This window comes from Triturus cristatus, chromosome 3_2 (genome assembly GCF_964204655.1).
Source record: "Triturus cristatus chromosome 3_2, aTriCri1.1, whole genome shotgun sequence".
Taxonomy (NCBI): Eukaryota; Metazoa; Chordata; class Amphibia; order Caudata; family Salamandridae; genus Triturus; species Triturus cristatus.
This window is the reverse complement of record NC_140584.1, coordinates 885,904,406-885,931,600: the sequence shown is the minus strand read 5'-3', so window position 1 is coordinate 885,931,600 and position 27,195 is coordinate 885,904,406. Positions and strand designations below refer to the sequence as shown.

General features: G+C 45.6%; 1 protein-coding gene across 1 annotated transcript in view; it reads right to left on the bottom strand.

Moving 5' to 3' along the window:
- The window catches only part of PIGL (phosphatidylinositol glycan anchor biosynthesis class L), a 383,453-nt gene that overhangs the window by 22,139 nt on the left and 334,119 nt on the right, over positions 1-27,195 (bottom strand). The window contains exon 6 of the mRNA XM_085649301.1: positions 7,811-7,941. Coding sequence (XP_085505427.1) covers positions 7,811-7,941 — 131 coding nt within the window. The remainder of the gene's footprint in view (positions 1-7,810; positions 7,942-27,195) is intronic.

The following is a 27,195-nucleotide window of genomic DNA, read 5'->3' as shown; positions in this document are numbered from 1 at the left end:
ATTCTCCTTTTCTATTAGATGTAGTGCCAACCTCCTCTTTCTGTCCTCTATAGTTTTAGAAGTAAAGGTTTTACAAATATCAACAAGTGATCCTTATTATCTGGATAAAGGCAATAAATAAACTTGGAATGAGTGTCATCATTCTAAATCTTCTTTTACCCACCAGATAAGTACGATTTGGAGAGAGATTTCCTCTCTGTCAGCCACCGTGACAGTTGATCGTGAGGAAAAAGGTATCCCTGGCCAAGAAAATAATACATTTCCCTAAAAACAACTCAGAGTATTGTGAAAGCTGAAGATACGGCTGGACCAGTCCGGGGGTAGACCAGAAAAGCAACACTTTTCATTTCACTGAAAGGTTAAAGCAGAGCATTGCCTGGGTACTCATTCAATGTGTAGTAGAAATTGGAGCTATGGTGGCCTCTTGGAGGAGTAGTAGAGCTGATGATTCAATCAATCAGGGGAATTGTAAGCGTCCTACTCACCCGTGGGGGTCACAAGCCACTGGGGGGTTAGGGGGAGTGGAGTAAGCAGCTCCGGTCAGTCGAAAAGCCAGGTCTTGAGTGTCTTCCTGAAGATGTTAAGGAAGGGGGCGCGTCTGATATCAGTAGCTTGTTTTAGGCGTTGGCTCTTCCACCTGTTCTGGCTCTGCGGATGCGCGTGGTTGTGGTGAGAGCAAGGTCGGCAGATCTGAGGTTTCTCTAAGGTACGTGGAAGGAGATTCTCTCGTTGAGGCATTGGGGTCCTGTGTTGTGGAGGCATTTGTAGGCGTGGGTGAGTATCTTGAAAGTAACTCTCTTCTCAACGGGGAGCCAGTGGAGTTTCTACAGGTGTGGGATAATATGTTTGTGTCGAGGGATGCCAAGGACAAGTCTGCGGTGTTCTGTATGGTCTGGAGTTTGCTGAACAGAGACTTATTGATCTCAGCATAGAGGGCAATTCTGCAGTCCATTCTGCTGGTTATGAGTGCGTGGGTGATGGACTTCCTTGATTCGGGGGGGGGGATCCATTTGAAGGTCTTTCAGAGGATGCGGAGGGTGTTGAAGCAGCTGGAGGTGACGGTGTTCACCTGTCGGGTCATGGAGAGGAAGGAGTCCAGTACGATGCCAAGGTTTCGGGCATAGTCTATGGGGGTTGGAGGGCTGCCGAGGGCATTTGGCCACTAGGTGTTGTCCCATGAAGAGGGGGAGGGTCCGAGGATGAGGACCGTAGTCTTCTCTGAGTTGAGTTTCAGGCAGCAGCTGCTCATCCAGGATGCAACGCCCTTCATTCCTTCCTAGAAGTTGAATTTGGTGGTGATGGGGTCCTTGGTGAGGAAGAGGATGAGCTGGGTGTCGTTGGCAAAGGGTACTATGCTTAGTCCATGCTGTGTTACGATGGCGGCGAGGGGGGCCATGTTAATGTTGAAGAGCGCGGGGCTGAGCGACGATCCTTGAGGTACTCCGCAGTTGATTTCCGTGGGTTCGAAAAGGAAAGGTGACAGTCTGATTCTTTGGGTTCGGCCAGTGAGGAAGGAGCAAATCCAGTCGAGGGCGGTTGCCTGTATGCTGGCGTTGTGGAGTTTGGTGGTGAGTATGCGGTGAGAGACGGTGTCGAATGCTGCGGGAAGGTCAAGTAGGATCAGGGCCGCGGTGTGTCCCTGGTTGAGGAGGGTGCGGATGTCGTCTGTGGCGGCGAGTAGAGCGGTCTCAGTGCTGTGGTTGTTGCGGAATCCGGATTAGGAGGGGTCAAGGATGGTATTTTCTTCAATGAATTTTGGTAATTGGGCATTGATGGTCTTCTCAGTGACTTTGGCCGTGAAGGGGAGGAGATAGATGGGTTGGTAGTTCTTGAGGTCCGTGGGATCTGCTGAGGGGTTTTTGAGCAGGGGTCTGAATTCAGCGCGTTTCCAGTCGTCGGGAAAATGCAGGTCTTGAAGGTGGCATTGATGGTGCGTCGTAGTTCTGGAGAGATGGCAGTGGCGGCTCTGTGGAAGATGTGCGGTGTGCCGGGTTCCATTGGGGTTCCTGAGTGGTTGCCTTTCATGGTCGAAGCGGTGTCTTCACTGATGACTGGGGTCCAGGAGGAGATGGTATGCTGGCTGGCATTGTTTGAGACAGAAGTGGCTTGGGAGTCAGATGTCTGGTCGTTCAAGTCGTCATAGAGGTCCTTGATTTTCAGATTGAAGTAGGATCCGAGCCTGTTTCAGAGGTCCTGGGAAGGGGTGATGTCCGTGGTTTCGCTGGGGGGTTAGATGAATTCCTGGATGACGCTGAAGAGTTCCTTGGAGTTGCTGTGGTTGGCAAGGATCTTATTTGGATGAAGGTCCTTTTGGTGGATCTGATGCGTTGGTGGTATTCCGTCATGGCGTTCTTGTAGGTTGTGCCACCTTCTGATGTTTTGCTGGTCTATCAGTTCTCGAGATATCTGCAGGTGCCTCTGTATTCTTGGAGGTTGGTGGTGAACCAGGTGGCCTTCCTGGGGCGCTGTCAGTCGGAATTGATTCCATCGTAATGGCTGAAGTTCATGTTGTTTCAAAGGAGATGGATGTGCTACTAAACACACACTGTTGTTTCAGGCCTGTGGTCACGCTAACACTGTGCTTTTTAAATGTACCATGTATTCATCATCACAATGGTGGAAAGGTTCAAGCATATGAATATATAAAAGATCCAGTCTTGGAAAAGAGGAAGGAAAGTCCAGATTCTCTCTCTGTTTTGAAAGTCTTAAAAATAAATCTTTATTTTACAAAATATTGTTTTCTCTCCCTTACCACCGCTACCAAACTGCATTCCTCTCACTTTCCACTGCCCTTTAGGCTCCTCTCATGCACCCGGCTTGTCGTATAATATATTTCAACATTATATGGCAGCATGATTGTTGGAAAATCTGATTCTTGCACCTCCTCAATCTTACTGACCAAGCTACGCCCCTGACAATATCGCTGCCCTTACAAGTTCAAATAATTTTCAAATCCTTCAGTGCGACACACTAGACAGCAATGGAAAAAAACACAAACACAGGCCACAAAGAAACTAACTATTGCTGTGGGAAACTAACACCTGGAATCACGTAGGAACCTGGCCAGCATGTTAGGTAAGAGGGGATGCTTATGACGGCTCTGTTCACGAAAGCTTAAGGAATAGTATGTTTTAGCAGAAGTAGTAGTCTTTTTTTTTTATAAATATTTTTAAAGAATAGAACAAACAAAGCATGAATATACGATGCACCATTGATGACAAAGCACAGTAACGTATATGGCAATTGTACAAATAAAATGTCTATTTCAGTTGAATCCACGGAGGGGTCTGAGCCACCTGGTCATAAAAAACAAAGGGTCATGGTTACACTGTTCATGAGTACAAACAATGGGAACTAACATTACATCATTCAAGGCTCTTTTCCCACTTCTCCAGACTCCAACCCCCACCCTCCACCTCCCCCACCACTTCTAGGCCATAGTACTTGATCCATGGTGCCCATATCTTCCGGAATTTCCGAGGACAGTCCCTGGCCTTGTAAGTCACCTGTTCCGTAACCACGTATAAATCAAGACACGCCCTCCACTCTTTCAATGTTGGTACTTGAGGGGCCCCCCAGTATTTCGCTATATCCCGTTTTGCCACCACTAGCCCCAGATTGGCCCGTACAAGTTTGCGTCGTGGGATATCCACGTCTGACCGAATTCCCAAAAGGAGAAACCGAGGTTCCAAGTCTATTTGGACTTCTAGTATGGCATTTAGCTCTCGCACAATCCTACCCCAGTAATTCTGGATCTCAGTGCATTCCCAAAGGGTGTATATGAATGTTCCACTTTCTGTACGGCATCTAAGACAATCCGGGCTTTCAGCTCTCCTTATTGTATGCAATTTTGCTCTAGCAAAATAAACTCAGTGTAGGATTATGTATTGAATAAGACGCAGCTGTAATTTAATTGCCACTTCACGTAGGTGCATAAGAGCGGCCTCCCAATCTTTGCCCTCCAACACACCAGCGGTCTTTTCCCAGCTCGCTCGAAGTGGAACCAATTTATCAGGCATATTATTAAGTAGGGTTTTATAGGTGAACAAAAAAGCTTTAATTGGAATTTTCTCCTCCTGGAGGAGTCGGCATTCTAGTGGGGCATACTTCGGTAGTGTCGCCTCATCCAACCCCTCAGCAGCCCATGCACGTTTCAAACAGAGATATGTGTATGCCTGTGTGTCGTGGAGCTGGTATCTAGCTTGAAGTGTGCCGAAGAGGGTCAACACACCATGTTCCAGGACATCTCCTAGTTTAGATATGCCAATTAAGTCCCATTGCCTAAAACCTCTCAGTTTCAGGTAGCCATGTCCCCTCCCACAAAGGGGTCTCCTGGTGCATTTGTGATCCCACCCCATCTGTCTCTCAGCACTTTTCCATGCCTCAAGCGTCCTTTGGGTTGCCTGGAGAAATCGACGACATCCCTTGCCTCCATAAATATAGTGAAGATATGTACGGTTTCTAAATGGAAGCCTTTCCAATCTATATGCCGGGTGACCTCCCAGCGCATTAATCCATTCATTGATAGCAATTAAGTGGGAAGCCCTATAATATGCCCAAATATCCGGAAGGGCCAAGCCTCCGTTGTGTGGATTTCTCTGTAGTGTTTGGAGTGCAATACGTGGATGAGCCCCATCCCATATGAGTAAACGCAATTCATTGTCAATGTCTTTGAATATTGAGTCCGGAAGCTTAGTATAAGTGTTTTGCAACACATAGAGCAGTTGAGGGAGAGTAACCATTTTATACATGGCGGCTCTTCCCATTAGGGTCAGGGGGAGTCTCCTCCACCCCCTAACGTCCGCCTGTAAATTAAGGAACACCCGCCTAATATTACGAGCTAGGTTAGTTGCCACGTCCGTGGTAAGGTAAAGACCAAGATAGGTAAAACCCTCTGTCGACGAACGCAGACAACTAGGGTATCTCTGGGGCTCTACCCCCCCCCCCCCTCTGGGTATAAGGTAGACTTGGTCCAGTTGATTCTATATCCCGCATGACGCTCCTAGTCCTCAACGACCTGTAGGATTCGGGGAAGTGTCTCCGCCTGGTTCGTAACGTACATCAGAATATCATCTGCATATAAAGGTATGTGTTCTTCATCCAAACAATAAGGGGGAAAGAGGACATCCCTGTCTAGTTCCCCTTTAGATCAGCCAGGTCTCGGAAAGAGTTCCATTGACCCTAACCCTCGCCTCAGGTTTTTTGTAAAGTAGCTCTACCCAGTCTCTAAACCCCTGGTCAAATCCAAATTTCTCCAGAACGTGCCTCATAAAGGGCCAATAGACGGTGTTGAACGCTTTTTCAGTGTCTAGCAAGAGGAGCAGATGGGCCTCTTCCCTATCGCGAACAACATCCATCCAATTGGCCACCCTTCGTAGAGTAGTAGTAGTCTTGCCTGTAATCTAGACAATTACCCACAAATTGAGGATTAAGAATACCTGAAGCATCATATCATAGGAACTTTTCCTAATGCAGTTCAAAATCCTCAAGTAGCACAGACTTTCTGTTCGCAAAGTGTGCTTGAGTATTTTTACAAATATTCTATGACGCCCAAAGCACTCCTTATTTTTCTTTGTTTGTATGATGTGGGTATTTTATCAAATGCTATACAATTTATTTTGCAATATGTGAGTGTAACTCACTTATCGCTGGGTACTACTGCAATGCAATGTATGCACTGTTCCCTCCTGGGATTCCTGTCCTCCGATTGGTTGCACGACTATTTGTGAGTACTATGATTTCTCCCTTGTTCATAACACTTCAAATTTATTTCTGTGTACCCATTTCTATCGATGAAACCATAATATACTTTATTTCATTGTATTTGATGCATTAAATCGTTAAGCAATTGCTAATTCCATCCTCAATGCACACATGCAGGGTTTCCCCAATCCCCAGTGCATTTTGGGCTGTAGAAAATAGCCCTTCGTCAGGGGGTTACATAGCAATCTGTAAATCAAACAAATTAACCCTCAATAATTAGTTTAGCTAAGCTATTCTGTTCTTATTGTGTGCCTGCTGATATCTACTATAAGAGTTATATGTATGTAGTATGTCATTGATATGATATGTTCTACATATAACATCAAATACTACAAAACTGACACTAAAACAACCTGGAATCGATGTTTTCATGAAGGAATCATCATCCATTCATCATGATAATTCTTCAACTCGCTGTAAAAACGTGAGTCAAAACAACAACAAAATATGTGAACTGCATCATTACAATGAGGCTAGGTAGATCTAGGATCTCAATATTTGCACTTTAAGCTGTAACTGTCAAACTAGAACGGAATCACTAATTCCAAGAAACCTGAAGCTTAAGCTAAGTGTGCTACAGTTGGCAACCACAATGATATTGTAATTATCAAATTGAAAACTCTTTGTGTGTTCTGTACAATGTTTATGGCTTCTTCTATCTGTGAAACGGTGTAAACAGGAAGAAACTAAGATCATGTTGACAATGTGTCTTAGCCATGTGAGCGATAAACGTCATGGTCGAACATGAAATGCCCACTACAAAGTGCCTCAATTTGTTAGCTCTGCGAGTTAAATAGGAATGCCACCCACAAAATGTTTGCAATTGGGAGGTTTATGGTAAGGTGTACCCACTAAACGGCATTTAACTAGATGAGATATAAGTGTGTAGTTAAGGTAAGGGGCAACAAGATGCAAGGTATCTAAAACTCTGAGGATGTCTAAATTGTCATATGGTTCCTACTAATTCAGTAAGACGGTGCGTTGGGCAACATAAGCATCAAAACAATGTGCAACTGAGTCCTGTCATACCATCAGAATATGTTGACTTAGTTCCTGGCTTTCTCTCAGTGTACCATCTGGACCTCTAAACCTTACAAGGTTCTGGATGTTGTCTGCAACCTCAGAACATGACAACCCTGATCCCCCTAAGGAATCATGGAAACCGATCTGCCATTTATTGTTACATCAGGCATGCCCAAAGAGAGACACAAGAAGCACACAATCTGGCATTTCAAACATGTATTGAAGCAACTGGACTCTTATGTAAAATATGTGTGCTGCAACGATTAACACAAGAAACACAACATTGTAACCAGCAATAATACAAAAATGGTGAAAAGATGAAAATTCAACCATTGTGCATTTGTACAACTACCTAGCGCTGCCTATCCCAAAAGGCATAGGGTGTGCGGATCTGCCAGAATACCTTGTAATGTTCTAATTCCCCATTTACCTGTGGGCGTGTCATCTGATAGTCAGTCTTTGTGTAGAATAGGCTGCGGTCCTTCTCAGGATAGTCATGGAATTCGAGCACAGGCGACCGCGACAATCCATTGAAATGCTCCTCTGCCTAAGCAAATGCTTGGTGCAGTTTATAATAAAACAGAACCCATTCATACTGTGCCTGAGCTCTGGTCCGGCTGTCATGTTTATTCTACCTACCCATAGCTGTTGATGAACAGACAACAACAAACAATGCAGTGTGCGCAGTGTACTGGGTCCTTCAACAGAATGTTCTAAGAAATGATAATATGCCTATGAAGAAATGTACTTTATTCTCCTGAGCACATAAGTGTATGTTCAGCACCTCTAAGCACAGACATTGCCATTACCGACATACTCTTTTTAGGTTGAGTAGGTGATAGTGAGAAAGTTGATGGACCGTAGCTCATGCCCTGGATTTTATACAATACCATAATCAAACAAGTTGATTGTTGCTGATGTGGAAACAGACTACTGCTATTTTAATCTTAATGACAAGTGTGCGTGTATACCTGGTCTTTTAAATCCTTCATAGCGCGGACAGGTTAAAGTAACCAATACTGACCTTTGCTTGCTTGTACTCCTGCGCTGTGAGCATGAAGAGGATGTCATCGGTTTGGAGCCAGCTGATTGGTACATCCAGAATAGACAAATACTTCCTGAAGATGCTTACAGACTCCAGAATGAGAACAGAACCTCAAGAGTTAAACAAAAAAGAGCCATATCAAATTTGCTGCAACGCCAGCTAAAGTAAGGTTAGTAATAAGATTATATCTCAAACTGCGTCAGAAAGAAATTATCTGTGGTTCAAAATCACAAACCTAGCCAGTGTTACATACAATATTTGTGGGTATTCATTCATGTAATTTGCTGTGCACTAAAACTACTGGGAAATCTGAGAGACCCCTTTTTGGGTTTATTTGTAACAAGCTGCAACCTTTCAAGGTCAATTCCTCATATGCATTAACCTGCAGTATATGCTAACACAACATAAATAACTTGCAGCTTTAATCTTGCCAGTATAAAAACATTTTTAAATAAATTCCCAAATATCACATTAGAAGCTGCAAAATCGAATAAAAACGCATTAACCAATGAAAAGGAAAGCCTGCATAGTCAATAAACCACAGTAGCACTCAAGTTAAAATATCACACACATCAGCACTAAAACAAGCATTGGCAAAGCCAACAAGTCTCAACATTTAGACCTATTGGCTTTACCAATGGTGTTTGACCAATGCTGCGCAGCACTAGCAAAAAAGCCAAAACAAAAACATTTTTTTTAATGAAACCTAAACTCCCCTGTACCCCTCCCCCCAAAAAAACAACAGAAGGAAGGTTAAAAAAAAAGGCACAATGACTCAGCCACTGTTGCTGGTCAAGTCATTCTGTATGCCCTTGCATGAGTCAAATGGCATGTGCATGCTTAAAAAAGTGAATTTTCCTTTTTTAATGTACTAATCTAATAAGGCATGTGTAGGAGAGTAGGATATGCTTCTTATGGTTACCCCCACTTTTTGCTGATGTTTCACTGTTTTTCGACTTTAGTCTAGCTGGGACCTAGCTATCCAGGGCCCCAGCCTAGCTGCTTCCTCTCTAAATTGATTGCATGTACTTTAGGTACACCACAGATTGGATTCTGGGATACCCTTATAAGTCCCTAGTATATGGTATACTATGTACCCAGGGCATAGGTACCCCAGAGGTCTCTCAGGGGCTGCAGCATGCATTATGCCACCCCTGGGAGACCATTCAAAATGACACAACAGGTCTGCTACAGCAGCCTGTGTAAGGTGGTGTATGCACCCCTTACTTAGATATAGGTTACCTATATCTATCCATATCACTGCACATGTAAACCTATCAGTCACCCCTATGGCAGGCCTTAACAATCCTGAAGGCAGGGTGCTGGGTTTCATGTGAGAGGGTGCCCTTGCATGAGCAGAGCCCCTCTGCAGCTTTCGGAACCTTTATTTCGGGGTTGTCTGTGATGCAGCCAAACCATATACTCTTAAGTGCATTATAACCTCGCGTTAAATGCTAATTTTGGAATGGCTGCATGGAAACATGTCGTGTTTGTTGTCAAACACCTTGGAATCATGCCTCCACACCAGTAACTGGTGTGGAGGTATGATTACCCCCTACTAGAGGGAGAAACATGACTTCACCGGTACACCCGGTACCAGCTTAACAGATCCCTGGCATCACAAAATGGATGCTGCCAGCCACAGACACGAGTCTGCCCTCCTGCTGCTGGACGAAACTACGGCAGGGGAGGCCTGGACAATAGGTTTCCTGTCACAGGGAGGTATGACCATCTCCCAGACAGGCTTTAGTGTATTGGGGCTGGGTGGGTGCACTCCAAGAGTGCTTTGATGTCTGCACTGGGGGGATAATTTTGTGGACCTGTGCATAGTCCAGCTCAAACCGCTTGCAAGGGCACTCAGCCCCTGCTCTGGCACGAAACTGGACAAAGGATATGGGTGTAGCCACCCCTCTGTCCTGACCCTCCCATAAGTGGGTCCCCAGAGTTTGTACCACCCCTTCCTTGGGTATAAAGTAGGAACCCCTGGCTACAGGACTTTAGATTTACCTAGACAAAACTCTGCTACAGAATCCCAGAACTTCTACTATCTACACGGCGTTGGATAACCGAAGAACCTGCCTTAGAGTAAAGGAGTTACTCCCCTGCAAGGCAGGCAGCAAAGACGCATCTGTCCGGTTTGCATCGACACTGCTCCCGAAGGACACCGACGATTTTGCAACACAGGAGGTGGGTTTCCAAGCTTCCCCGAGGCCGATCCGTGCTCTCAGCAAACCTGAGATTCAAAGCCCTCGTGGGGACCGTGAAACCCGAACCCCTGGACAGCGCAACTATTTGCAGCAGCATATGCTTCTTGGCGATCCCCAAGGCTGTGCTTTGGGCTATTTGTAGTCCAGACCCCGAGCAGTGATTCCACCGAAGATTGCTGGCCTACACTCCTCGAGTGACCCGTGGGCTGGTATCTAGCGATTCCTCTCAAGGTCCCCTTTGCGATCCCTTGCCATTGACTTGTGGGTCCCTGAGAAGGGTACTTTGACGTTCAACGGGCTTACCTGGTTGCTCCAGATGTGCCCTGAGTCTCCATCACTTGGGGAGTCCACAGGACCTTGCTGGTCCACACCGAAGCCGTTTTAATCTCACCACGTGGGTTGCCGCTGCCAAGGCTTGTTGGTCTCCAATCCCGAAACTGACCCCCCCCCCCAGCACTCGACATCCTTTGTGGGACAGCTCTCCTGCGGACTGTGGTCGCCATCGACGCCTCCTGGTCCCCGTGGCAGTGGAGTCAAGCTTCACCTCTTCGCACCTGAAACACCCAACATCGGTGGGCATTAGTCTATCGTGCCCCTGATCACTGGCAAGTGACCCAGACTCTGTTCCCTCTGCTTTCAGGTTCTTCACATGTTCGATCCAGGCTTGGATCACACCGGACACTTCTCCTTTCCACGGCAGCAGCACATTGCCATTGAAATCAACGACGATTCCCGACACCATTTGACACCTATGCACCGGCTTCCCTGGGTGAGGTAACACGAGTACTTCAGTGCTCCCGTGGGTGTTGGCCCTAGAACCCTCTAAGTCTGAAAGCGTTTGCTCAAAGTCCTCTCCTAAGTGTCCTTATTCTTTAACATTCCAACCGCGACTTTCCCATTGAATTGTACGGGGCTCGCGGCTGTGTTCTCACACTGCACACGTCCCCCGTGGGTCCCCTGTGTCACTGTCTTGGGTGGTTACTTGGGGTCCCAGCGATTCTACGTGCTCTAGGCACTGTGTCTAGTCAAGTCGTGGTTCTTATACCACTTTTTAGGGCTCACGCTCTGCGCTGCACTGCGCAGCAGTGCTCGCGCAGCGAGAGTCCTTTTGTCCGGGGTACAGAAATGGACCCTGGAATTGTACACGCTAGTGCGTGTGATTTTTGTTTTGTGTTCTGTAATTGGGCTTTGAGTGTGTGTTTTGTTTCGACAGAGCACGCAATAGGCCAAAGGCGGGCGCATTGCTCCGCCCATGGCCTAGTGGTGTCTGTTACGCGCACCAAAGCTCTTGTGGTTTCTATTATCGTTCCCAGACAGGGGCACGATAATTGAAAGCACATATGGCTCGCGCGCACCACTCGCAGGCGTGTTTTTTTTTTTAAGACGGGCACATTCTCATGATTATAATACCAAAGGCCCTTGTCCACGAAAGAACTAACATTCACTTTAGTTTGAATTCTTTTGCTCGATTGTTTGCCTAAAAATATTTTGCCAAAAAACCTGAAAGTTTTGTATTGGTCGTACATTTGGATAAACAATCAATAAAGTTTGCTTGTTTATCCGCAAGCAGTAACAAAATTGTATGCTGAGCTGACATCACAAGTTCTCCATGGTCATAGCAGGTTCACTGAAGATGTATCACTCTTTCCAGTTCAGGAGCATCTCACAAGGTAGTCGGGAAAGAGTCTATGAATGCACACATTTTAACTCAAAGCGCATGCTCGACTCCGGCATTACTCACATCAGGCGCATGCGCCTTTCTAATTTCTTAGAAGCTTCCCTGTCGACCGGTGTTCACTGCAGCCGTCGCCGCCTCCCTCCCGCCCCTGCCCGGAACGAATTTGCGTCGACTGACCAGAATCCGCGAAATCAGGTCCGCAGCCCCTACTCCTGCCGCAGGTAAAGTAGCGTCTCACCTGAGTGTGGGGGCGGGTCAGTCTCGGCACACTGCTAGGCCGGCCCCGCCCATGCTTTTGACAGCCGGGCCAGCACTAGCCCAGGAATCTGACGCATATTAGCTGCACTTGGTGGCCCAGGTCTATTTGCTTGGTTGGGTAGGTCGGGGTAGTAGTTACTGGCGGGTATCTTTTGATACAGTAGCGGGGTAATGAGGTTGACACAGTGGTTTAATTTTGATGAGAGAGAGAACTCGAGGCATTGGGTGTTTACGGCTTTTGATTTGTTTATTTATGTGGACAGTGGAATCTTTCCTCAACTATCCCATTCCTACAGTCTCATACAATCCTTAGTGAAGAGGTAGGCAGCAATGTGTCCACATTAGGTTTCTCTAGGGGACGCCGGCTTTGCATATTTCCGATTCTGTTCATGCTTTTTAACAGGGGTTTCCAACCTTTTAAGTAATGAGAGCTACTTATGTTCAGTGGAAATCATTCTGAGCTTCTATTATTATTAGTGTTGTTAATAGGGTCTACCTAAGACAAGAATAAATTAGTGTTCAACACATGAAAGATTAGCAGCATTGATCACTTCAATGCAGGGTTGCCAGCAGTAATGTAAACAAGCATCAAAAATGCAATAGGTCTCGCCTTTCATTAAGTTAAAGCCATTTGCTTTGCTATACAATACCATTAGCAAAGCAAATGGCTTTAACTTAATCAAAGGCGAGACCTATTGCATTTTCAATGCTTGTTTAATATATGGTTTGGTCTCCCCCTGGGGCCCATTGTATATTGTGCTATTTACTGTCGTCTTGGAACTGTATTATTGTGTGCCTTGCTCTCTAACTTCATAAAGGGGATAGTAGAGAGTGTTTAGAAATAAATACATATATTTTATATATATACCTTGTGTGGTTCTCCTTTCATTTAGTTATTCAATCAATCAATCAATCAATCAGTACATTTATAGAGCGCACTACTCACCCGCGAGCATTTCAAGGCGTTGAGGGTGGGGGGGTGCTGCTACTGCTCGAACAGCCAGGTCTTGAGGTGTCTCCTGAAGGTGAGAAGGTCTTGGGTCAGTCAGAGGTGGGTGGGGAGGGAGTTCCAGGTCTTGGCGGTGAGGTAGGAGAAGGATCTGCCGCCTGTTGTTGTTCTTCTGGTGCGTGGTATGGTGGCGAGGGCGAGGCTGGCTGAGTGGAGTTGGAGAGTCGGGCGTAGAACGAGAGGCGTTTGTTGGGGTATTCGGGTCCGGCGTTGTGGAGCGCTTTGTGTGCATGGGTGAGGAGCTTGAACTTGATCCTCTTGTTGACGGGGAGCCAGTGCAGGTCTTTCAGGTGGGCGGTGCTGTGGCGGGGGATGTCCAGGATGAGGCGTGCGGAGGCATTCTGTATGCTTTGCAGTCTTTTCTGTAGCTTGGCCGTTGTCCCTGCATAGAGTGCGTTGCCATAGTCGAGCCGGCTTGTGACGAGGGCTTGGGTGACAGTCCTTCTTGTTTCCGTGAGGGTCCATTTGAAGATCTTTCGTAGCATGCGGAGGGTGTTAAAGCACGAGGAGGAGATGGCGTTGACTTGCTTGGTTATAGTGAGCGATGAGTCCAGGACGAACCCTAGGTTCCGTGCGTGGTCGGTGGGTGTCGGTGCTGTGCCTAGGGCCACCAGGAGTTGTTCCAGGCGGAGGGGGATGGTCCAAGGATGAGGACCTCCGTCTTGTCTGTGTTCAGTTTCAGGTGGCTGATCTTCATCCATTCGGCGACGGCCCTCATTCCTTCTTGGAAGTTTGGATTTGGCGGTGACTGGGTCTCTGGTCAGGGAGAGGATCAGCTGGGTGTCATCGGCGTAGGAGAGGATGTTGAGGTCGTGTGCGCGGACGATGTCGGTGAGGGGGCTCATGTAGATGTTGAAGAGCGTCAGGCTGAGAGATGAGCCTTGGGGTACGCCGCAGATGATCTTGGTGGCCTATGAGTGGAACGGGGGTAGGCGGACTCTCTGGGTTCTGTCGGTGAGGAAGGAGGAGATCCAGTCCTTTCCCTGGATCCCTGTGTTGTGGAGACGTGTTTTTAGGGTGCGGTGGCAGACCGTGTCGAAGGCAGATGAGAGGTCTAGGAGGATGAGGGCTGCGGTTTCTCCGTTGTCGAACAGGGTTCTGATGTCGTCGGTGGCGGCGATCAGAGCGGTCTCGGTGCTGTGGTTGCCACACTGGGACGGGTCGAGGGAACCGTTGGTTTCGAGGAAGTTGGTCAGTTGCTTGTTGACTGCTTTCTCGGTGACCTTCGCCGGGAAGGGGAGCAGGGAGATTCTTGAGGTCCTTGGGGTCTGCTGTCAGCTTCTTAAGGAGGGCGTTGATTTCAGCGTGTTTCCAACTCTCAGGGAAGGTGGCAGATTCGAAGGAGCTGTTGATGATGTCTCGGAGGTGGGGTGCGATGATGGTGTCTGCTTTGTTGAAGATGTGGTAAGGGCAGGGGTCGGATGGAGAGCCGGAGTGGATGGTGTTCATGATCTGGGTGACGTCTTCGGTGTTGACGGGGGTCCAGCGACTGAGGAGGGCGGTGGGGGTCGTTGGTTCTGCGGCTGGTGGAGGCGTCTGGTTTGCGAAGCTGTCATGTATGTCGGCGATCTTCTGGTGGAAGAAGGCCGCGAGGGAGTCGCAGAGGTCCTGTGAGGGGGGATGTCGTTGGAGTTGGAGCTTGGGTTGGAGAGTTCCTTCACGATGCTGAAGAGCTCCTTGCTGTTGTGTGTTATTCAGTTATTCAAGAGGTTATAATCTAGTAAACCAAACTGCTTTACACTCCTTCAAGACTTAGCCTGAAGGCTACTCTCCATTGCTACCACTAGGATAGCTTTCGATAAAGGTTGTCTTGAACCTAATCATCAGTAAGGGATGTTTGGACTTGTGCAAGGTGCCCACTATAACTAGTGGACAGCATATTGCAGGCCAACTTCTCACAGCATGTGCTACTAGATTGGTTAAAAAAAGAAATTATAAGTGCAAGAAAGCGCTTCTAATGTAGCAGAGCACCCAGAAGCAAATAGAGCCTGCTAGGCTCTTACATTTTTTTTTTTTTAAAGCTATGTCTTTGAGGATTGGGAAAGCGATATAGGAGCAGTGGAGCAGATGGGGAAAGGAACGGGGTAGGTGAAATAAAATCAAAATAAAGCTGAATGTGGTAGAAGGGACAAAGCAGCACACCAGAGAGAGAGCAACAATGAGCGCAGGGGTAGAGAGAGGGAACCAGAGGAGAGAGAACAGCACATGAGAAAGATAGCAACACGGAACTTGGGAGGGCAGGGGAGAAGCACACAAGAGAGAGCAGCACTTGTGGGAGACAGAAACATGGAAAGTTAGCGGGAATGGACAGTGTTTGGGGAGGGAAGCCGCACACGATGGATAGAGCTAGAAAGCATATGCACTCTTTTGAAGGCTTTAAAAAGTAGTTCGCTAAATATCAGCAGTGGAAGGATACAAGCCATCTAATCAAAAGGATGGTAAAAACGCTATGATCCAGAGAATGTACAATCAGGGAAAGCAAGCCGTTGAATAAGAAGTAAGCCAAAAAGATTGACTAGTAAGTCAACCAACGGATGGGCTCTAAGCCACAGTACATTTTTGATAAACCCACTGTTGTTCTTTGGTATCCAGAGAGCTTGCACCGTCTGGTAGGCATGACCTAAAAAAAAGCCGAATCACCCCGGCAGCATTAGAACTTGTGACATACAGGTAACACAATGATCTTAAACTGCAACAGCTTAACTGAACTATTGTACCAGCAAACATGTAATTATATGAATGTATGTGTTTGGTAATCTGTATCACTTCAAGCCCAAGGCAAAGGGATAGAACCCGGAGTCTTCCACTGCAGTCTCACTGTCATAGAAAATGGCGAAGGGAGAGGGGCAAACTAGGACATTCAACTCTCGCTTCCATTTCTAAACTAGAACTCTTTAATTAAGACTACACTTTTCATTACCGGAATGGGGTTCACTCTCACTCAAGAAATCACCCTTTGAGAAATAGGAAAGATTTTTCTGTTGGACCTAAAAGAAGTACCAATGTCATATCCTAGGTCACAGAGATCATTACCACAAGACAAATATCACATTCGAAATCACAAGTCTTCTCATTCCCGACATCTACTGCTTCACCTCAAGCGGCAGAATACAAATAGCCAATAACACACAAAAAAATTACCAGGTTCTTATTAATAAGATTTTGATGTACCCCACAGGAATCCTAAAATATTTTGCAAAAAGCGTCTCACTCACAACCTATTATGGCATATTCTTCATCACAGGCAATTTCCCACATCTCAATAGGTAAATACCACCTTGGTGGACTCAACCATTATTGGGAGTTCTTAAATAAATTGAAGTTGGATTGTAGTAAGGAATCATATAATTTGTAAATAATATCTTGAGGTAAACCCAAGTGGACATCCTTTATTGTTGGATAGCCCAGATATAACTAAAAAGCCACATAACTCGGATACCAAACGGGTCTGTTGCCTTAGTCAGGGATTCTATAATCCTTGCCTATCCACACACTTGTGCCATGCATCAATCATGAGGCCTAATGCTCTCATGCCTTTCTTTCTCCTTTAGAGAGGCACCCCAACTTCAGGGTGGGTTCAGGTTTCTACTGGTCAGGTCAGAAAGGCGCTCACCTGTAGTCACACATTCATCAAGAGTGTACATCTATGTTTTTCCCATCCTGCTGGTTGCCAAGGAGGATGTGCATTGGTTGAATTAATTTATCTCTTTCCAAATCACCCTCATGAAAATATGTGAAGAACTCCATTTATCAAAGATAAAAGTATTCGTACAACTCCTACTGGATTTATAGACGACTTTGACATCAAACAAAACTTACCCCTCAACTGCTTAGCCATATACTCTTGTATGATAGGGAAAGCTCATAATAGCTTACATGGTTCCTAAACTGCAAAAAGCACTATGTCACTAAAACTCTGCACCTTTCCATCAGTAACAATTACACTCAAGTACAAGAATATCATGGCACACTAATAATCTGGTCAAAATATTGAAATGTAAGTGCACAGAGGGAAGTATAGATTTACTATTCTTAACCCCTTCCGTGCTCCCGTCGGCCAACGGCCGCCGCGAGCTCTACCTGGCTAGTGCTGCGCACGTCTGTTGGCTGATGCGGCCCCGCCCACTCTTTCAAACCGCCGGTAAAGGGGTTAAATCCACACCTAAGTACCTTGCTTATATAGATATCATCAGTGTCTTTCCACTAGAGCGACCTGCACCTACTCAAGAAAACATTTTTTTATGTTTTCTTTTTTTGGTGCCTTTTAGGTCCTTTTTTATGAGTCGCACAGTAGTGAACGGATGTAAGCTCTGCACCTGTAATAACTAGTGCTATGCGGTAACTCTCCACCAATATCATGCAATTACATTGAATGGGGAATAACAGTGCAGACCCAGTTTTACCAGGTGAAAAACTACAGAGATTTTCAGATTCTGAGAGGTTTAATGCTCCAATTTATCATTTGCTCTGAGCATGGAAGCAGGTGCTTCAGTGTCACAAGAAGCTTTGGGATGAGCTCTGGCTGCTGTTGCAGCTAAAGCATAATAGGATTGTTACCAGCAATATATTCTGGCAAGTAAAATTGGCTCGGAGTTCTCACACCAGGGAAAACCAGGTATGAAAACAACGGACCATTTGTGATCAGGCAGAACAGAATTCCATATGGGAATTCCTCTCTGCCGCCTCATAACCATGAATGGGGGCCTTAGTAAGTGTCATAAGGCCACAACCTTAATAAGATTCATGGATGCAACCTGAATCTGGAACCTTATAGAAAAAGCAGTTCAAATAGTATTTCTTTTCATCAATTCATTCATTCATAACTTTATTTCGCCACTGCACATGGCATAAAAAGTATTCTACAAAGATCAATCAATGATATTAAAAGCATTATAAATACAAAAAAGCACATTCAAGTGCATAAAAGTAATTAAAAAACATACAACGATAAAATGAATCATATCATAAAACGACAATTCATATACATATCTTAGGGTCACTCCTCCTGCTGTGTATGTGCACCCACCCTATGAAGTTAATCTTCTCCTTTTTAGGGCAGAGAAAAAGAAAGAAGCTAAACAGTAACAGACAAAGGGGTTAGGTAATAGTTGGAGATAATACTAGGTTGGGCGACACTGTCTGAAAGGAATATGCTACTTACCAGTATGCATCTGTTCTTGGCATGTAGAGCTGCAGAGCCACACACTTAGGATAAGATCGCCATCTGGTGTTGGGCTCGGATGATTGCAGGTTGTTGTTGTCTTCGGAAGAAGCCTTTTGGTCACGAGATAGGGGACTCCTCCTCTGGACAACAGTGCGCATGGGCATCCACTCCATCCTCAGATTGTTTTTCGCCATGATGGGAAATGATGGAGTGTATAAGAAGAAAGAGAAAGGATGTCCATGTGTAGTGTCTAATTAGGACAATGCTGGAACAGATACAGGTCCCGGGGAGGCGGGTGGGCGTGTGTGGCTCTGCAGCTCTACATGCCAAGAACAGATGCATACTGGTAAGTAGCATATTCCGTTCGAGGCATATGAGCTGCAGATCTCACACTTAGGATAGACTATATAGCAGTGTCTCCCCTAGCGGTGGTCACCTGTATCCGTTGCAGCAGTTTGGAATAGAGTTTTTAGGACAGCTTGGCCTACTGAAGCTTGTTGTTTAGATTGCACATCAACACAGTAATGTTTAGTGAAGGTGTGTGTGGTAGACCATGTGGCTGCTTTGCAAATATCTTCTAAGGGAATATTCCCTAAGAATGCCATGGAAGCCCCTATTTTACGCGTGGTGTGCGCCCTAGGGGGAACTGTAAGAGTGCGTTCAGCTTTTTGGTAACATATTTGGATACATTTAATTATCCACCTGGCTATACCTGATTTTGAAATGGGGTTGCCTTGATGTGGTGGAGTGAAAGCAACAAACAGCTGTTTGGTTTTGCGAAAAGGTTTGGTTCTGTCGATGTAATAAAGCAAGGCTCTTTTAACATCTAAGGTATGAAGGGCTCTCTCAGCTACTGAGTCTGGATTAGGGAAGAAGACTGGTAGCTCGACTGATTGGTTAAGATGGAAAGGGGAAATGACTTTAGGTAGGAATTTTGGGTTTGTCCTAAGAACCACTTTGTTACGATGTAGTTGTAGGAATGGTTCTTCAAGAGTTAAGGCTTGTATCTCACTTACCCTTCGCAGGGATGTGATTGCGATAAGTAAAGCCACTTTCCATGTTAGGAACTGCAGTTCGCAGTTATGCATAGGTTCAAATGGAGGGCCCATGAGCCTTGTTAGAACAATATTTAGATTCCACACTGGGGAAGGTGGTAATCTTGGAGGAATAATCCTTTTGAGACCTTCCATAAAGGCTTTGATGGCTGGTACCTTAAATAGGGACAGGTGTTGTCTATTTTGTAAGTAGGCTGCTAAGGCTGCTAGGTGTAGACGTATGGAGGAATACGCTAAATTGCATCTTTGCAAGTGTAGTAAATAGCAAATAATGTTTTGGATGGAAGCATCCAGTGGACGTATATGATTGTTAGTGCAGTAAATGGCAAATCTTTTCCATTTTGCAGCATAACACGCCCTAGTAGTAGGTCTTCTAGCTTCTTTTATGATATTCATACAGTCTGGTGGGAGGTTGAGGTAACCGAACTCTAAGACTTCAGGAGCCAGATTGCCAAGTTCAGTTGCTGTGGATCTGGGTATCTGATTTCTCCATGGTTCTGGGTTAATAGGGCCGGGGAAAGGCACATTTTTTGATGTGGAACTAGCGATAGTTCCAGAAGTGTCGTGAACCAGGGTTGACGTGCCCAAGTGGGAGCTACTAGGATCAGTTTTAGAGACTGTTGTTTGAGCTTGCGTACCACAAATGGAATGAGTGGGAGAGGCGGAAAAACGTACGCAAATCTGCCTGACCAGTTCATCCATATTGCATTACCCTTCGACTGTGGGTGTGGAAACCTGGCAGCGAAGGTTGGGCATTTTGCGTTTTCGTGTGTGGCGAACAGGTCTATGTCTGGTTGGCCCCATTATTGGAAGAATGGGAATAGGACTTTGGGGTGTAATTACCATTCGTGGAGTTGCTGTGTCTGACGACTTAGGAGATCGGCAACCTGGTTGTGAACCCCTGGAAGGTGTACCGCTAGCAGGTAGATGTTTTGGGGAATTGCCCATCTCCAGATGTTCTGTGCGAGTTGGGACAGTTGGAGAGAATGTGTTCCCCCCTGCTTTTGTATGTAATACATTGTCGTCATGTTGTCTGTGCGGATGAGGACAGTTTTGTTCTTTAGATGTACTTGAAAGGATTTCAGTGCTAGGAACACCGCTAGAAGTTCTAGGTGATTGATATGGAGCAGTTTTTGTTGAGTGGTCCATCTGCCCTGAGTGATGTGTTGAAGGAGGTGGGCTCCCCACCCTGTGAGAGATGCGTCGGTCGTCAGCACTACTTGTGGAAGAGGCTCTAAGAACGGTCGCCCTTTGGACAGGTTGATTGTGTTCCACCATTTCAGTGAACGAAGTGAGCGACCGTCCACCAACACCAGATCGGTAAGTTGTCCGTGAGCCTGGTTCCACTGTTGTGCTTGACATTCTTGCAAGGGATGCATTTGAAGTCGTGCGTGGGGTACGATGGAGATGCATGACGCCATCATGCCTAACAGTTGCATAAACACTCTTGCTGGAAGAGAGTGTTGAGTTTGAAATTTTAAGATGAGGTTTTGTATGTTGGCTATCCTGGCTGTGCTGGGATAAGCTATGGCCTTGGACGTATTTATGGTGGCTCCCAGATATTGATGTATGCGGGAGGGTTGCAGTTGAGATTTGGGATAGTTGATGGTAAATCCCAAGTCGTGTAGGGTTTGAATAGTGCGGTGAGTGTGGAGAACGCATTTGTCGAGAGTATTGGCTTTTATGAGCCAATCGTCGAGATACGGGAAGACATGGATTTGTTGTCTCCTGAGGTGCGCTGCCACTACTGCTAAGCATTTGGTGAATACCCTGGGTGCAGTTGTTACTCCGAATGGGGGGACTGTAAACTGATAGTGCTGTCCGTCTACCACAAATCTTAGATACTTCCTGTGAGCGGGATGCGTGGGGATGTGAAAGTATGCGTCCTTGAGGTCCAATGTGGCAAGGAAGTCGCCTTGTTGAAGTAGTGGGAGGACTTGTTGGAGAGTGATCATATGGAAGTGATCTGAGTGTATGTACTGGTTTAGTAGTCTGAGGTCGAGTATGGGTCTTAAAGTCTCGTCCTTTTTGGGAATTAGGAAGTATAGAGAATATACTCCTGTACCCTGATGTTGGAGTGGAACTGGTTCTATTGCGTGTTTTTGAAGCAAGGACCGAATTTCCTGTTTGAGGAGTGTAAGATGGTGTGGTGACATTGGACGGTGTTTGGGTGGTATGTGTGGGGGGGTGTTTGTGAGTTCGAGGCAGTAACTAAACTGGATAATTTGTCTTACCCACTTGTCTGTTGTGATGGAATTCCAGACAGGTAGGAACTGTTGGAGTCTTCCCCCGACTGGAGTGGAATGGTCTGGGGGGAGTGGGGGCAAGTCACTGTTTAGTGGCTGGAGAGGTGCGGGTGTTGGTATTGCCCCGTCCTCGGCCCTTGGTATTGTTTACCCTATATCCTCCTCTAAAATATCCTCTGTTAGGGGATGTTTGTGCGGAGGTTTTGAAAGTGAAAGAGGTGTCTGTTCCCACATTTATGGAGGCTCCCCTGTAAAAGGAGCGTCGAAAGGAGCCTCGGGGTTGTGGAGACTGTAATGCTCCCATTGATTTGGCAGTCTCGTTATCTTTCTTCATCTTCTCTAGTGCAGTGTCGACCACGGGTCCAAATAGTTGCTCTTGATTGAATGGTTGAGCAATAATGGTTGTTTGTACTTCCGGCTTAAAGCCTGAAATACGTAGCCATGCGTGGCGTCTAAGTAATACGCTTGTGTTGACCGCCCTAGAGGCAGTGTCCGCTGCGTCTAGTGCACATTTGATTGAGGCATTAGATATCAGTTTTCCCTCTTGGATGAGGTCATTGGCCTGGGATTTGTACTGATCTGGCAGGTGTTGTAAAAGATCTTCTAGCTGATCATAATGAGACCTATCATATCGGGCCAATAGGGCTTGTTTGTTGGCAATACGCCAATGGTTAGCAGCTTGTGCTGCAACCCTGTTGCCCGAGGCCTCTAAGAGCTTGGACTCATTGTCTGGGGGCGGTATGTCTCCTGTTGTTTGGGAGTTAGCCCGCTTTCTTGCGTTTGTAACGACTAAAGAGTCTAGAGGGAGCTGTGCCTTAATGTACGCGGGATCCTGTGGGGCCGGTCTATATTTTTTTTCAATTCGGGGGTTAAGAACCCTAGCTCTAACAGGGTCTTTAAAAACCTCAGTGGCGTGTTTTAAGACTCCCTTAATCATGAGCAAGATCTGAACTGATTTTTGCGACTGCTCAAAACAGTGCCGCCCTGTTGATCAGCTGTCCAAACCCTAAATGGTCATCAGGAGGGGAGGGTTTGGAGGGGTATGTAGTGGGATCAGGAATATCAGGTAAAGGGTAAGCCCAGTCATCTAAGGGTGCCGTATCCGGGAGTGTGAAAGGACCATTAGGATCATTAGAATCATTAAGGTCATCCGGGTCTCCCCCTCCCCCTAAATCATCATCATCATCCTGCGGAGGTGGTGTATGTGAAGGAGATGGTAGAGGAGAAGGAGGTAGGGGCAGAGGGGGTGGGATGAGAGTTAATATTGGAGAGGAAGGACGAATGGGTGAGGTGGCAAAGTCCTTCTTCTTTACGGGAGCTGGAGGAGATGTTGTGTCCAGCTTCCTTTTCTTGTATGGCACAGCGGTGACATGTCCGGTTTTTGGATTGATATAAATCCTTTTTTGCGTGGGATCCGGGTGAAAAAGTTCTTCATTGTCCGAAAGTGGCTTTGGCGCCGACTTTTTCGGTTCCGATCTGTGTTTTGGGTGATCGGTAGAGTCTTTGTGGACTTTTTTCGGTACCGAGGATGGTTTCGGTGCCGAAGAACTTTCCGGTGCCGGCGGAGATTTCGGTGCCGAAGAACGTTTCGGTGCCGGTGGAGACTTCGGTGCCGAAGAACGTTTTGGTGCCGGTGGAGATTTCGGCCTCGATGGTCTCGGAGCCTGCTTCGGTGTCGAGAGGGGTTGAGGCTTCGGTGCCGAAGGTATTGTGGGCACAATAACATGTGGTTTGCTCGAGCCCGAGCCACCTGCAGGCTTATATTTCTTCGGAGCCGGGCCCGAGGGCGGGGCTTCTGAAGACGATTTTCGGTCACGACTGGGGCCAGCTGGCGGAGTCTTGACCAATGTCTTTTTTGGGGGGGTTGGGGTAGGGGCACTGGTACTCACTCGTTGCCCCGGAGTGATGAGGTCATCAGAATCGTCCGCTTCGGATACGATTGGGAGGTCTTCGGAGTCGTCTTCCGGGACATCCTGGGCAAAGATGTCCTCTGGTTGTGGAGCTGGTCTGGCCATGATATGGCGTCGAGCTCTTCAGTCCCGGATGGTTTTCTTGGAACGGAATGCGGCGCAGGCTGGACAGTTGGATTTGTTATGTTCCGGCGAGAGGCACAGGTTGCAGACCTCGTGGTGGTCACTGTGGGGGAACTTTGCTCCACATTGGGGGCATTTTTTAAAAGGTGTCCTTTCCATGAGCCGTATCCGGAACCGGTCCGATTGGATTTCGACGTCGAGTTGTAAAGGTTGTTGGTTTCGAAAGCTGGATTTTCAGAAGTTTTCAGCCGGAATGGAAAAGTACATCTGAACCCAATGGCGGAAAAAAACAATCTGAGGATGGAGTGGATGCCCATGCGCACTGTTGTCCAGAGGAGGAGTCACCTATCTTGTGACCAAAAGGCTTCTTCCGAAGACAACAACAACCTGCAATCATCCGAGCCCAACACCAGATGGCGATCTTATCCTAAGTGTGTGATCTGCAGCTCATATGCCTCGAACTTAAGTTTACGCATAAACTGTAGAATATATTTGTTCTTTTCCTTAGTGTATAAATTACAGAAGAATAAGAAATGAAGATCAGTCTGAGTGGATTGTTCATCACAGGCGCTAGGTGGCAGGGCATCAGTGGAATAAGTTTTGGCAAAGTGGCCTAGCATTAGAGGGATGCATTTCAAACGGAATCGCAGCAATGCATATTTATGTTGGCTGTTTGAAGACACAGTGTAATGTATATTAGGAATTAAAGAGTGTTGCTTAACCGTAAACTTGTTACAATTGCTCTCCCACCTGTCTCTGCCCAATCTATCCAGCAATCGGCCTTTCAATTCTTTCCTTGGAATTGTCAAGCATAAGTTAGTACCTTTGAACAATTTTCTAAGGACAATTACTTCCAGGTAAGACTCAATATATTTTAACTACTGTATTTTAAATGCCCTGTCTAATTTCAGGCAATCTTTTAGAATATCTCCAATTAAGTTTCATGTTTCTTTCTTCCAAACTGAATGCCACAATAAGATAGGAGCAATACGGATCTGGGACTTGATATAAGGCTGGTTAAATTCAGAGTAGCAATTATAGGAGGAACAAGATTGCGGCAAACAACTTAGTCTCTTCAAAAGCCCATCCTCTATGCCTTGGAGTTTGGATACATCCGTTAAACCCCGTACAACTGCCCCATAAGTTGCAACAGACACTACCTTTGCCCGATAGATCTTTTTTATAGTGTCAATTGGTTTTGATCCCAGTTTTTTTATGAATCTAAAAACCCTCCAATGCTTTTTTTCATTTGCGACCCCCTGTTAGTCACTATACTTTGCAAATTGTTCTCCCTATCAAATGTGACCCCCAAATAGTTAAAATTATCCACAAGATCGAGGTTTCGTCCCTCTATATGCATTCTTGGGTATTTCTTGAGCGTTGACCCTGCCACAAGAACAAACAACTTGGATTCAATGACTTTCAGGGCCAAGATCCCAATGATCTGCATCAATTAATTTTATCCAGCTAGCCATTACACTTCAAAGTACCATATTCCACTTTTTATATGTTACATCTAATTATTAAGAGTTTAAATATGTCACAAAATCCTAGTTGCATTTTAATTTTTCAACAATAAGAATTCATGACTGACTGAAGGCATCATACACAGAATGTGGATAATGTGCAAGTAGGATTGTGTCTCATAAACAGTTATTTACTGTGTGAGCTTTTAAAAACAGACCAACAGATGCTGAACCCCAAAAAAGCATGTCAAATCTGCACCATATACATAAAGCTCTCATATATGTGTATTCACCTGGAAACACCTTTTGAGAATACAAAAGCCTTACATTTACTTACATTTGAACCAAGGAAGCCTCTAGTGAAGTGCATACTTGCTTATGTCCATTCTTTTTTTGCAAGTCTATACCATTGGGCTTTACCTTGATAACTGTAAACTATATAATGATTATTTTTTACTCATGCATGTCAACTGATATGAATATTTATGCTGCGCTATGTAATACCCACGAGTGTACTGCCATAAAACTAAAATTGTCTGTATTTTGTTTAAAAATAAATACATAATTGGGGAAAAAAGATTCCTTAAGCAAGAAAAGCAACCTTTTTTAGTGTAAGGAATGGTGAATCTCTCATCTAAATTGGGAGTATAAACATATTTAATGACATATGTACATATGTATGATAAGCCACATTAAACTGAGCACCCAAAAGCTGTCAAAAAAAGAGAACGCATGCAATCACATTATGGTAATCAAAAGTAAAGGGGTACACAGGAATTTTTTTAATCCAAAGTGAAAAATACAACTTTACAGATGCACTGCGACTTCGCTGAAATATTCATTTGTTAAAGAGTAAAATGACATATAATCGAAACACTAAGAGAACTGTGTACATGATGGAATATCACAAACATACCTCAGAGGAGTAGCTGTGGAGGTTCCACAAAGTAATGGGGGTGAAAAGTGAAACTGAAAGTACCTAGGATTCAGCAGAGCCCAGCTCAGAGATACATTTTAAAATGTGTTATTTTTTAAACACATTTTTGTCAGTATAGACTCGGGCCAAAAGAAAGAGATATTTCTGCATTTTAGCGTCTTAATGCCCTTCTGACTCTGGAAATGAATCACAGACCTAGGACATTTCGAGGTGCAGGTGGCAGGAAATATCTGTCAGCTCCACTTTCAACAGATCAATTTCAGACACCCCAGGTTTGTTCTTAAACTTTTCCAGGCTTTCCTCTGAGCGGTTCAAGACCACAACAAATGTATTTCCATAACCTCCAGTAAGTAACACATCCCAGAGACCATCATCTCGCAATCTGAGGCCACAGCCTTTCATTCAGACACACTCATCAGGTCCTTCAACAAACCACGGCACTTAAGTTCAGAGACCCTTGGCATTTACTCTGAAACTCCTCAAAGTCCTTCAGAGAGGCTTTAGCCTTTGCCCTAGAGACCACTGTCTTGTCTTCAAACACTCCTAATCAAGCCTGGAAGACCTCTGGCCGATCCTCAGACCCTCCATACTAGCTCACAGAGGTGTTCAGCATGCACGCAGGGACCTTAAGGCTCAGTCAACCTTCAAATATCCCAATTTGGACATTAGGTGCCTCAGCTTTAAAATGTACTGTAAAGGTGAAGGAATTTGAAATTGCAGACTAAAAATTAAATTAGTATCCTCAGATTGAGTTGTGGGAGCATTGCAAGTGCATCAAAACAAAATACAGTATGGGTGACGAGTGGCCTCAATTGAATTTAGAAAAGCTCCAACCTTCATATTAAAATGTTGAGTTGTATGTGTTTGCGAATTAAATAAAATGGGTCATCATTTGTGGATTTGTTTGAATGTTTTTCTCTGTATTTTTGTGTGTACAGTTTTACAGTTCAAATTATGAACAATATTTAGGCTGGGGCCCTCGGCTACTAGCCATGACCCAATGAGGGGTCCCTAATGCCAATAATGATTTTGGGGAGGGGGAGGAGGACGGCGGGTCCTCGGGTTCCAGTAATGATTAATTCGGGGTCCCCAGAAGTCTAAAGGTTGAGAACCACTAAAATAACCAATTAATACTTAATGTTAAAGCCCAATGCAGCGGCACTACGTTCGTTTGTCCAGCAGATGGCACTCATCTTCCACAAATGCACACGCCAGCATACTCACAGTCAACATAAATACACAGCCAAACACGTTTTCCGACTGATGAAAGGATCTGCCTAGTGTCATCGTTCCACAATACGAAAAAAATTA